Here is a 12,631-nt window from a genome sequence, read left to right on the forward strand (position 1 = left end):
TTCTGTAATCTTACTTTAATTAACAATGGTATTCTTATTAAAAAAAAATCCAGACAGTTTAATTCATTGCTGTTTTTGTTTCTAGTGCACTGTCTAATCTAGTGTAGTGTCTAAATGCAGCGTTAGTACAAAGGATGGAGCTATTTGCACTTAAAACAAATACAGAATCAAATGCCCCACACAATAAATAGCATTTTTTTCATTTGAAATGTCATTCTTGGCAAAGCCAGAAGGCTAACTTTGCCCTGTGATGAGGTTTAGATCCCTTGCCAGCTGTGCTTCTTGCTAGCAAGTGTGATTGAACAGCTTTAGAAAACAAGTGAGAAGGAATCACTGAAGAGTTACTGTAATTCCATTGAACAAAGGTCAAGAGAAAGATATGCACAGAACAAGCCTTAGAAGTTTAAAAGCATATATTCAATTACCGAATAATACATCAAAAATTGCTCTGTTGTATAATTAGAACTTAATTTCTGAAATTTCTCATTTCTTCCATTCACAAAATATTTTACCAGTGTATATATGAGCTAGAAAACTGAAAAAGGAAGTAGAAAAACATGTTTTGTGATTCTGTAGCATTAATAGTTCTAAGTCATAAAGGCCAGAGTTCAATACTGACAGAACATAAGTGAATGCCATAGTTAGTGTTCCTAGTGATTTAACGTAACATTAATGATTATTTAGTCTTCATACTGTTCTTTTCTGTGGCCTATAAATTTCACTAAGATATTATCCAAAAGTTTCAAGAAGGTTGTACAAATATAGCCCATAGGCTACAGCCAACTTTGGCTGATTCTTTACTTACCGTCTGGCAGAGCTCCAAGTTCTCCAGTAGGTAGAAAAAGAAACAACATGTCATTCCTTAATACTCTTGCAGACTCTGGAGGGAACAAAACATTGATTAAGGTTTAATCCTCCCCCAAAATTATTTAGTTAAGTATACCAACAAATGAGATAATAAAAATGGTCAATGGTGGTGAGCCTTTTATTCAGGGAGGAGAATGTTTGGATAAAAGTACATTATGAAGTTCTTCAGTATATCATTTTTCTCACTGCTACCTAGTGATTAATTTTGTGTTGAGTTTGATATTTGCCTATATAAGTGCTGTGGGATTCTGACACATATACATAAATACTTTCATGCAACAGTTAAAATGTATCATTCATGGAAAAATCTCAGTGAAACTAATTGATTGCTGTGAGGAAGATAAACTTCATTTTGATTTTAATATGGGGTTGTATTATTACTTTTGTATATACTATTTTGCCTATAGCAAAGTTCTTAGCTAATTTTGATTTGTACATGATATACTTGGAACATTTGCTATAGGTATCTACCATTTAACAAGAACAGGTACCATCTACTTTCGTCTTAGCACTTCATAAGGAAAACACTGATTAATTACTACTACAGAGTTATTTCTATTGTATAGTTCAAAATGCTACTTTTTTGGTACTGATGAACTCCAAACTAATGGCCTCTTATAATAGATACCTCATTCCGAGCAGGATGTTTTATTTGCCTATAAATAAAGTTAATTCGAAATCCTGATGTATTACATCTGAAACGCTGACTGGGTGCGTTCTAGCAAAGAATAACTTGAAATATTACAGTTTGCTGTAGCTAATCGTTTATTACCTCAAGCCAAAGGGAAGCAGTGTTCATTCACAGGCCAAAATGTCTGTAGAGAAGTGGGAAACTGACAGGAAAGGTCTTCGAGATTTCTTCCTGAGGCTTTTGAAAGGAAGGCCAAGGCAAAAAGAAGAAACAGCAGCATCCTCTTGTCACATGAGATCATTTTCTACACCTTTTAAAATGCATGTTGTCACATTTGCAAACCCAAAGTACTGCAATAAAGTAATATTAAAGCATTATAACCATCAAACAACCATGCTTTGGAAATGAGGGGGGGAAAACTTTTCCTGTAACTACTTAAACAAAACTCTGCTCCTAATCTAGGAAAATTACCAAATTATTTGCCCATTGCCACTTAGTTTTATCGTTTGCCAGTAAGTGCTCTGCTGCCTCCATTTCTGTGTGAAAATAGCTCATCAGCATCTCTAACCAGCAAGAGCTTTACCATATATCATTATCAGAAACGCCATTGCAGTAGACTTTTATACCAATAAATTTATTTTGAAATTAATAAGGGAAAGTAGTACAGAGACAATGCTTGAGATGGGCTAATAAGCGTGCCCATGAGAGTTTCCTTTTGGAGCACTAAATGAAAGCTTTTGCATTGCTAAAAGGCTACAAAAGTTGCTTAGGTAATAAGATTCTCTCTTATCAGTAAAAATGAAAGGGGTATGGACTGCATAGCTCAAAAGATTGGTAATCAGATTACAAAGTCTTTCACTTCTAGGTCACTGATTCAGCTCTGCCCCCTGTTTAGTAGTGACGAAGAGCTGCTCCCAGCTGATGGCTTTTCAGTGGCCTTTGTTAAATACATCAGTTGTCTCTGTCCAGTGACTAGTGGAGCCAGAATTAGCACACATGTTGACATTTTCAGTTGAGAAAATTTCTGCAAATGAGATGAAATGACCTCATGTATAGTAATATTTCCTTCAGAAAGTGGATAGAGAACATTGATGGGACTATGAGAACGAATTTGCTGTCAGTATTTACCCTGTGTCTGGCTTTTTAAGGTTAAAGAGACTTTCTGCAGTACTTGTTTGTCAGTTGCTAAGAGTCTGGCTTTAAAATTAGGTAACTAAAGTGATTCTTAAATTGACCCAAGATGTAATTTTATTATCTTCTTTCCACATTGCAATTATTTTGTTATCTTTAATATCCTTTCTGTTATTCATAAATGCTTCAGCATATACATGTTATAAGTAAAGTTAAAATGAGTATACTTAAAGGTTTGAACAATTATTGAGTAATAGATTATACATGCCTGATACTGTCCAGTCCTCTACCACATAACACCAAATTTGCTATTAGTCTCTGAAACTGCTGCAAGTAAAATCTTCCTGGTCAAACCAATAGTTTGTTCCTTTTACTTTTGTACAAGGCAGCAAGAGGTTAGAAGCTGGATAAGGGGAGTGTTTAAGGCAACAGAATGAGCAAAAGAATAATTGGTTGTAAGAGTTAATAGGTCAGCATTGGAGGAAATGAGAAGTGTTTCCTTCAGAGACAGATGTGGAACAAGTTGGAAACTACGTATCTTTCTCAGCAGCATGTGGCTATTCAGGATTGGATTTGATTGGAAGGCAATATTAGCTGATAACCAAGTTGGTGGCTGGGCCAAATACACAAACTGGACAAAGGATCTGCAGACAACCTCTTTTAAGTTGTTACGTGTACATATAATTTCTTAAAATGAACTAAGGAAGAAACAAAGGTCAATCAATCTGTTAAATCTGTGATCAAGGGACATATCTTGCAGACCCTCCAAGTGTCCCTATTTTCTAGAGATGTCCCAGATTTAGAGAAGCCGTCCCAGTTTCTGATTTGATCCTGGAATGTCCCCCTTTTCCCTATTTTCATTGGAGAAATTTTGGAGGGTATGGAGTTATCCAACCCCCAAGCCATCTGAAGGCAATCCAGTGTAGGAAAGGGTTTTTAAAAAATGTGTAATGTTTTATTATGTTTTTATGTATGTTGGAAACTGCCCAGAGTACTGGGGCAACCCAGTCAGATATGTGGGGTATAAATAATAAAATTATCATCATGGAATGGGACGTCCCTATTTTCATTGGAGAAATATTGGAGGATATGATTGGTGTTTTAGTTACAGGCATACGTATATACAGAACTAGATATTTTATTGCTCTTAAAAAGGGTTGTTCCTAGATTTCCTTAGATGAAGTAAGCCACTTTTTTATTGTTCAAACTTTCCCTTGGCCAGAAAACATTTAGCAACTGTAATTACTGTAGACTAAAGATTAAGGTACCCCAGACCACTAGGTCCAGTCGCGGACGACTCTGCGGTTGCATGCTCATCTCACTCTATCGGCCGAGGGAGCCGGTGTTTGTCCGCAGACAGCTTCCGGGTCATGTGGCCAGCATGGCTAAGCTGCTTCTGGCGAACCAGAGTAGCGCATGGAAACGCCATTTACCTTCCCACTGGAGCGGTACCTATTTATCTACTTGCACTTTGACGTGCTTTCAAACTGCTAGGTGGGCAGGAGCTGGGACCGAACAACGGGAGCTCACCCCGTCACAGGGATTCAAGCTGCCGACCTTCCAATCGGCAAGCCCTAGGCTCTGTGGTTTAGAGCACTGCGCCACCCGCGTCCCTTTCACTGTAGACTAGATAGATCTTAAGTCAGGGGCAGACTTTGGTCTTTCAAATTTCAGCAGCACCTTGTGCAAGGCCAAAATTCAATCTGCTTTCTAGAAAGAAGCTAAGAAGCAAAATATTTTAGCCAGCAAATGAACTCAGACTTGCAACTGAAGAGTGATTTGTTTCAACATGAGGAATTAGAAAATATCTTGGTCCTAAAGAGCTGCTATTTCCCCGTTCTCTTTAGTGCACTTTATTCTGTCAGATTTTCTAGTCACTAGAATCTCCATAGGTTGCCCAGGTAGGCCCAGCAGCAGTCAATCAGGAAAACTATGTACTTTTCAAATTAATATAGTGTAGACTTAATTATCCCAGATGTTTTGGTTATCTCTCTCACCACCACCAAACACACATGCAGCAATCTAATAAACGGGGGGTGGGGGTGGAAAATGGAGGTTTAGGGATAGGAGATTATTATGAAAAGTGCTAAAAATAATGCCATTATATATTTTTGTTATCCAGCTACATTTATAATACTGCATATAGTGTTGGTTTCCCCCAGCCACCTGAAAGAGTTCTAGAGCTGAAAAGGATATAGGAAAAGGCAACTACAATGATAAATGCATTGGTGCACATTATTACAAGGGTAATTTGTTTTTTATTTAAGTTTAGTTTTTAATTTAGTGCAAAAGACAGTTACACAAACATGATCAAGATTTTCAAAATCAGGAATAGTATAGAGTATGGGAAGACTTGATAGAACCTCCCCACCCCTGCTAATATTATTAACATTCACATTGATCCAGTGAAGTTATAAGAGCTTCTTTTTTGCAGGAGACAAAATAAACTAGTTATACACAGTTATTTTAAATGAGTTGTATACAGTGGCTATACAAATTGAAGGTGACTTGCGCAACCATTCTTTTGCTTCCCCTCCTCTCCCCTTTCTCCCCCAAAATCCTCTCCTGAGGGCTGCAGGGCTAGGGGAGATACAGGCTGCATTTGGCTGGAGGAATAACCCAAGTCAGGCCAAGGCATTTTGCCCTGCCTGAGCTTTGCTCAAACAAGCTTCATCCAATACCATTTTGGGTGGTTCTAGAGAGGTTTGGGGAGAAGGGACACGGGTGGCGCTGTGGGTTAAACCACAGAGCCTAGGACTTGCCGATCAGAAGGTTGGCGGTTTGAATCCCTGTGACGGGGTGAGCTCCCGTTGCTCGGTCCCTGCTCCTGCCAACCTAGCAGTTCGAAAGCACTTCAAGTACAAGTAGATAAATAGGGACCGCTCCAGCAGGAAGGTAAACGGCATTTCCGTGCGCTGCTCTGGTTCGCCAGAAGTGGCATAGTCATGCTGGCCACATGACCCGGAAGTTGTACGCCGGCTCCCTCAGCCAATAAAGCGAGATGAGCGCCACAACACCAGAGTCGGTCACGACTGGACCTAATGGTCAGGGGTCCCTTTACCTTTACCTTTAGAGAGGTTTGGGAGGAAGTAAATGGGTTGCAGAGAGGAGAGGAAGCGGTACTGGTTGTACAAGCTGTCTACTCACACAAGCAGTGACTCAATGTCCTAAAAAATAGAAAAGTTTGTGTAGTGTAAATCTATTAATAGTTATTAGCCATGCAAGCTGAATACAATTTCTATGTTCATAGGCAACATGCCTCAGAGGACAAGAGCCAGGTAACAGGAAAAGCTATTGTTTCAGTCTTCCACGATATTCCAAGAGATATTTGGCTGTCCATTGCATAAAGCTGATCTAAGCAGAAGTAGGACTAGATTCATGTTACTCATTTTTAAAAGCTATTTACTTCTGGGATTTAAACATTAAAATAAAAATGAGGAATGAAATGCTGCTGCTTTGTGATTTTACATGTTATCTCATTCTGGATAAGTAAGGACTGCTTTTGACAAGTAGCTTTGATTTGAAATTTGTAAAATAATGAGAATTCTCAAGCTCTACATCTAATGTTGTATCTCTGCTAAGCAATTCCACTTTGGACATTACACAGTGTTTTGCAGAAGCCCAAGGCATGTATATACTCATTGGTCACTCATCACATCAACTAAGTCATCAGAGCTTCTCTATCCTTCTTAAAGGCCTTCAAGTATTGTATGCTTGTGCCCAATGGTAGTACTGGTGAACATGGGAATTGCTGACACCTTGTGGTCTTATTCCATATTTCCAGTGTTTGGCAGATCATTGGAACTTAGTTACAATGAACTTTAGCTGAGTTTGGGCCCTTAAATATTAAATCTTATTATTGCCAATCTTAAAGGGCCCCAACCTAGTTAAAGTTAGTTCTGACTACAGTTGCATTGATTTCAACTGGAATTAGTTACAACTAACTTTTGTTGCATTGAGGCTCTCATCTATGAATCGTAAAGAAACAATATCTTTCCAAATGATATTTTAGTTAAAGATATGGAATTAGGTTGTGTCACAGGTATCCTGCATCTAAAGAGATTTATATCACCTTAGTTTAGTTTCAGCTATATCTTTTGTAAATAGATCTCATTTGGGTATTTTCTACATTACAAGCAAATATTTTAAGACACAATCTTCTGGCATTCTTTCCTTGGTTATTTCTATATTGAAGACTCCTCTCTTTTATTTTCCAGGATGTCAGTCAAATACAGGGAAGGTTGTTTTTTTTTTTAAGAGTGTATTTCTTCCTAACTGCTGTCCTAGTGAAAAGTGTGCTCTCATTGAGTTCCTTTTAAGCCTTCAGCCATCACAAACATTTTTTAACAGAAATCTCTCTCTCTCCCCCCCCCCCCACACACACTTTGGTTGGGTTGGTGTATTTATCAGTAGAGAGATTCAGCTCTATAATTAAGGCATGTTGAATACTTTGTTAAAACCTTAATTCAGAATTATCATAAAACAGTGTTTATCAAACTTGGGTCTCCAGCTGTTGTTGGACTACAATCCCCATCATCCCTAGCTAGCAGGACCAGTGGTCGGGAATGATGGGAGTTGTAGTCTAACATCAGCTGGAGACCCAAGTTTGAAAAACACTGTCATCAACAGATATTAGATGTCCTATCACTCCGGTTTGGTCTAGAAGATTTCTTGTGATGGGGAACGGTACTAACTGTCCAAATTTCTGACTTACAACACTTTACATATGAGAGGTAGACAATATTTATTTTATGCCATGCATACACTTTGGCAGGTACTACTCTAACTTGGCTCTTTTTGAGTCCTGCAGCTTGTTAGAGATGGTATTAGGGCTACAGTAGAGGTCTAACCAGTCATATTTGCTAGGAGAAAGGCTTACACGAGAATGTGTAAAGGAAATCTGGCAAAGCTGTAAAACTCAGCTTTGGGGGAGCTCGCTAGGACTTGGTTTACAAATCTGAAGATTTCACATGTCCTTTGTTTCCAAGGCTCAGGAGTTTATCTGAGCTGTGCCCTATTCAAACACTCCTGAGAGCTATGCTCAAATAACTACATAGTTTTCTGGAGCCTTAAAAATCAACTACTGGTGTTATTTTTTTTCTGTTTTCGCACAGCTGCGTATCTGATCTGTGGTTAAGATTTGAAGGGCAATGGAAAACTTACTGAAAAATTGGTGCTTTTCAACAGTTTAAAAGAGTAGATGCACAAGAGACTGCCAACTTATGAGCCAGGAAAATATTCTCAGAAAACAGTTCTTGAAGAGTTCTCTGAGGAAGGCTTGTAAATACTAAATCCTTTCAAATTGAGCTGAAGTGTTATATGCAAAAGGAGCTTCCCAATGTCATCAGGCTGCCCAGTGTTGGGGGAATAAACCTTGTACTAGATGAACCTTTCATCTGATCCAACAAGACAGTCCTCAAATTAATGATGAAAAGAACCATGAATTTGGTCATCTTTTAAGCAAGGGCGACTACAATCACTTAGTGCTGACTGTACCAGTAACTAGTAATCCAGGAAAAGCATTACACATTGTTAGTACATGACCCATGTGTTCCCATCCAGAGAAGATGTGTGTTTAAAAATAAATCCAACAGATGTTTGCTTCTAAACTCAGCTAATCATCACAAATATATAGCCAGGTACATTGATTGTATAAAACTCACCCTTTGTATATAATAACAAAGATTCTGGTTTAGATAAATGGGCCACTGCTCTGATATGACATGAAAATACCTATGTTCACATTACATTATAGTGATGGTATTTGTGTCTTCTTTAGCTAAGGGTTTAAAGTATAGCCGAACTCAATAAAATATAGTAATTTTAAAATGCTGAGTTAGCCATAACAGCAAATTCAATGAACATTGAGTTGTACCCAATGAAAAAGAGCAAAATGAAGATGTTTAGTACCATTTTACCCACCCAATACATAGGTTATCTATACTCTTTTTTATCATTCATTATTTCAACAAATGTTTCTTCTCTTATTTTTTTATTTTGTTTTCTAATGCTGTGTTCTCTGTTGTACACTATTATTATTTGAAAAATTCTTTTTGTGCTTATTCATAAATCACAGTTTAAGAACATAGAATAGGACCGGTCAGCATATAATGTTAAACTATGGCTTGTTTAAAGAAATGTAAGTGTAGCTTGTTTCTGTGAGTGAACTTGACCCTGGGTACCAGCAAAACAAGATCATAAACAATAGTTTGAAGTCCCTTTGTGAATCTTGGCTTTCCTTTACTGTGGTTTATCATTTTTATGTCATAAATTTATTTTATTTCATAAAATTTATATACTGCTTGATTGTAGAAACCCTCAAAGCTGTTACCCATCCCTTTAAATTCTAGAATCGATTCCTGTGAAAAGCAAAAAGACTTGAGTAGTTTGGCGAGCTTAAAGTTAGATGCATTTGCACTTTAAGACTTTTTGGATTTGTGTTTTCTACAGATGATTCAACGAGAGGCAGAAGTAAAGAATAAAGTTACTGCTGTGGCATTGACGGACTCAGTTCACAACGTGTGGCATCAAGAAGCTGGCAAAACTATTCGAGAGTGGATGCGAGAGGTGAGGCTTGATTCTGGTGTGTGTGCTGGCAAACCTAATCTTTTCCAGTTTTATTATGCTCATTGAAATTTACCCTGTGGCCTGAACATAGTCTGATTTCCTTTCATTTATGTAATCGGTATGTAACTATATTTTGATCCTCAAATCCTATGAGCAGAACTCTATTGTTTCCTGCTTGCAGAAGAAGGGGAAGGTGATTTTTGATGGATCCCCTAGGCCCTGCTAAACCATGTGCCCCTTCTCCAAAATAAATATGTACTGGAGCAGGCTTCCTCAAACTTGGCCATACAGATGTTTTGAGACTACAATTCTCATCATCCCTGACCACTGGTCCTGCTAGCTAGGGATCATGGGAGTTGTAGGCCAAAAACATCTGGAGAGCCAAGTTTGAGGAAGCCTGCTCTGGAGGATTGAGGAATACTACAGAAGAATAAGGGGGCATCAGATGCAGAGCAAAGTGGGAAAATCTTCTCCCCCTTTTTTTCCAGCAGAAGTCCCCACTGGATGAAATACCACTTGTGGAAGGTCAAGTCAGGATCCAAGTCATAAAAAGGGAGGAAATGACTTCAGGATGACTTCAAAGCTCATTAACTCCCTTTTCTCTGATTCTGGCACTTAAGTTATTTGTAACTGAAGAGTATTTTCTGTGGCTCTTTCCTTTGTGAATCCTTGAACAGTGAGATGCCAACCTTGTAAAATAAATACAGTGGTACCTCTGGTTATGTACTTAATTCATTCCGGAGGTCTGTTCTTAACCTGAAACACCACTTTAGCTAATGGGGCCTGTCGCGTGGCCGCCACGCGATTTCTGTTCTCATCCTGAAGCAAAGTTCTTAACCCGAGGTACTATTTCTGGGTTAGGGGAGTCTGTAACCTGAAGCGTATGTAACCTGAAGCATATGTAACTCGAGGTATCACTTTATGTAGAAATGTACATACATTTCTTGTTGTATCAGGACTGTGTGTGCTTTTACGTAACATATTCATAAGACTGGAGTACAAGGGTTGCAAGTTTCACTTTTAGGTTGACCAAACACTGGTTAACGCACATCAATGTGCCTACTATGTGGCAGTATGGATGATGAAGAAGGTGCATTTTGCAGCCTGTGCTGTATCTTTAAGTAGCTGGTTGGCAGAGCTCTTTCAGATAGTGCAGGGTTGTTGACTCCCACCAGAGCCCTTCAACCAACTGATTAAATTTTGAGGATAAAGTCACTTGACACACACACACACCCAAATCCATGTCCTCTTTATGCTTTACCCCATCCTTCTTGGCTTATTAAATTTGACCGGTTGCATCCAGAGCCATGTCAACCCAGTGTATGAAAAAGGCAAACAGAACCACGATGAATATGTTCTACCTTCACTGTCAAAGGCAGTATGCTTCTGAATACCATTGTCGAAACAGCTGAAGGGAAGAATGCTGTGCTCAGGTCCTACTTGTGTGTATCCCACAGGCATCTGATTGACCACTATGAGAACTGGATGCTGGACTAAATGGGCCATTAGCTTGCTCCACCAGGCTCTTCTTATGCTCACTTCATGAGGGACCAATACCTGTCACAGTGGTATGGACACTCCTAAAGAAGCTGGCCCTAGATCTGTTTGCCTTAGACTAACTACCAACCAGTTACAAATGCCCACTTTCAAGATAAGGTGGTAGAGAGGGTTGTGGAAGGTCAACTGCCAGAATTCTTGGATCATATGGATTACATAGATCAGTTACAATTGGTTTAGCCCTGGCCATGAGACTAAATTGGCCTTGGTCTCCCTGGTGGGTGACCTCTGCTGAGAACAGGACAAGGAACCTTGCTCCTTCTTAATCTCTCTGTGGCTTTTCATACCATTGATGTTGGTATCATCCTGGATTGGGGAACTGTGTTATAGCGCTTCCAGTCCTACTGTTGAGGCCAAGTCCAGAAAATAGCATTGGGAGAGAACTTCTTGACCCTGTGGCAGTTATCTTTATGGTGCAAGGCACTATTTTCTTCACAATGCTGTTTAACCCCTATGTGAAGCTATTGGTCGTTTTCATCTATCTAGAAAAGCTTGCCGAAACAAAAATGTATCCAATTGTTTCTGGAAAGTACAGATAGTGGGCATCTGCCGTATCTCAGCAGTGATGCTGTTCCACAAAATGGGGCAGTCACACTGAGGTGGGAAACCTTAAAACTAGTGTAAGATATGGTGCAGCAGGGCTGCTTATTGAGTGGGAATTGATGAAAAATGCCAACGCCTTATGTAAATGGAGAAGCCATTTAGGATTTCAGCCAATGTCAGCTAGTTGGCCCAGTGCTATTAATCAGGATTGAATGTTAGAGTTTATTTCGTAAAATATTATTTGTAACCTTAATGTTTCTGATTTAACCATTTAGTTTTACAGACCATGGTAAGGACAGAGAATTGTCTAGGATAAAGGCTGACAACTCTGACCTGAAATACATACACACAAAAAGAAAGAAAAACCCCCAAACCTCTAAAGCCTTTGTTAGAAAATCCAAAGTTGCTTTATGAGAACTCAGAACATTAAATACACGCCATAAGGAAATATATATATATTAAATTTAAGTCTCCCATTTTGAATCTGATAACTAATTGTTCTCTGAATACATTTAAACATGACATGTTCATTATCTTTTATTTCATTCTCAGAAAGTGGATCTTAAAGAATAAGAATAATGGCTAGTGAATTAAAATATGGATGGGATGTTAAAGAATCTCATATAAGTAGTATTTTTACACTGTGTGAAATTCAGGTGATTGTTACTAAAACTATATCTTGTCACCTGGGTATATTTTTACTTCACTGGGCTTAGATCTAGTGGTAGAATGAATAATAATTAAAATCTTCTCTCAATTGCTTTGTGTATGTAGTGCTAATTGCTGTCATTGAAATAATTAATAGTTAAAATAGCAATTCTTCATTTCATCTATCTACCCTATATCATGAGCTGCCTATTTTTAGTGCCAATAGAAGTCATAATTTTTGAATTTATTAGGCACTGTGATGACTGATAAAACAAATCTTTCACTTTCATATCTTTACTTTGCATTTGAGAATACTTAGTTCTTACAGGCAAGTGGCACATTGTATATAAAACTAGTTAATTGTCTTCAAATCTTCTGTATTATCTCAAATTCTCTGATGTAACGTTCTATCAGTAATAATATTAATTTTACCTATATCAAATGAATATAATACTTCATAAAAATTCCACTACTTTTGTAATTTACTACTGTGCTACAGTTCCACAATCAGCTGTTAATTAAAAACTGGCATGCAAATTATAAAATGTGCATCTTAAAGCCTTTGTGAAATATAGAAATATTGCCATCTTAACATTTTAGTGAAAAGATAACAAACACACTAGCCAGTTATATTTTTAACTGTTTTCATGGGTTTTTCACACAGTTCAATGGTTTCACTGATCTACT

General features: G+C 38.1%; 1 protein-coding gene across 6 annotated transcripts in view; it reads left to right on the top strand.

The window, feature by feature from the left end:
* The window catches only part of ARB2A (ARB2 cotranscriptional regulator A), a 214,163-nt gene that overhangs the window by 128,739 nt on the left and 72,793 nt on the right, over positions 1-12,631 (top strand). For all 6 annotated transcript variants that reach the window (XM_079995707.1, XM_079995706.1, XM_079995708.1 and 3 more), the window contains one exon: positions 9,080-9,196. In XM_079995707.1, the coding sequence (XP_079851833.1) occupies positions 9,080-9,196 (117 nt within the window). The remainder of the gene's footprint in view (positions 1-9,079; positions 9,197-12,631) is intronic.

This window comes from Podarcis cretensis, assembly GCF_951804945.1.
Source record: "Podarcis cretensis genome assembly, chromosome: 11".
Lineage (NCBI taxonomy): Eukaryota > Metazoa > Chordata > Lepidosauria > Squamata > Lacertidae > Podarcis > Podarcis cretensis.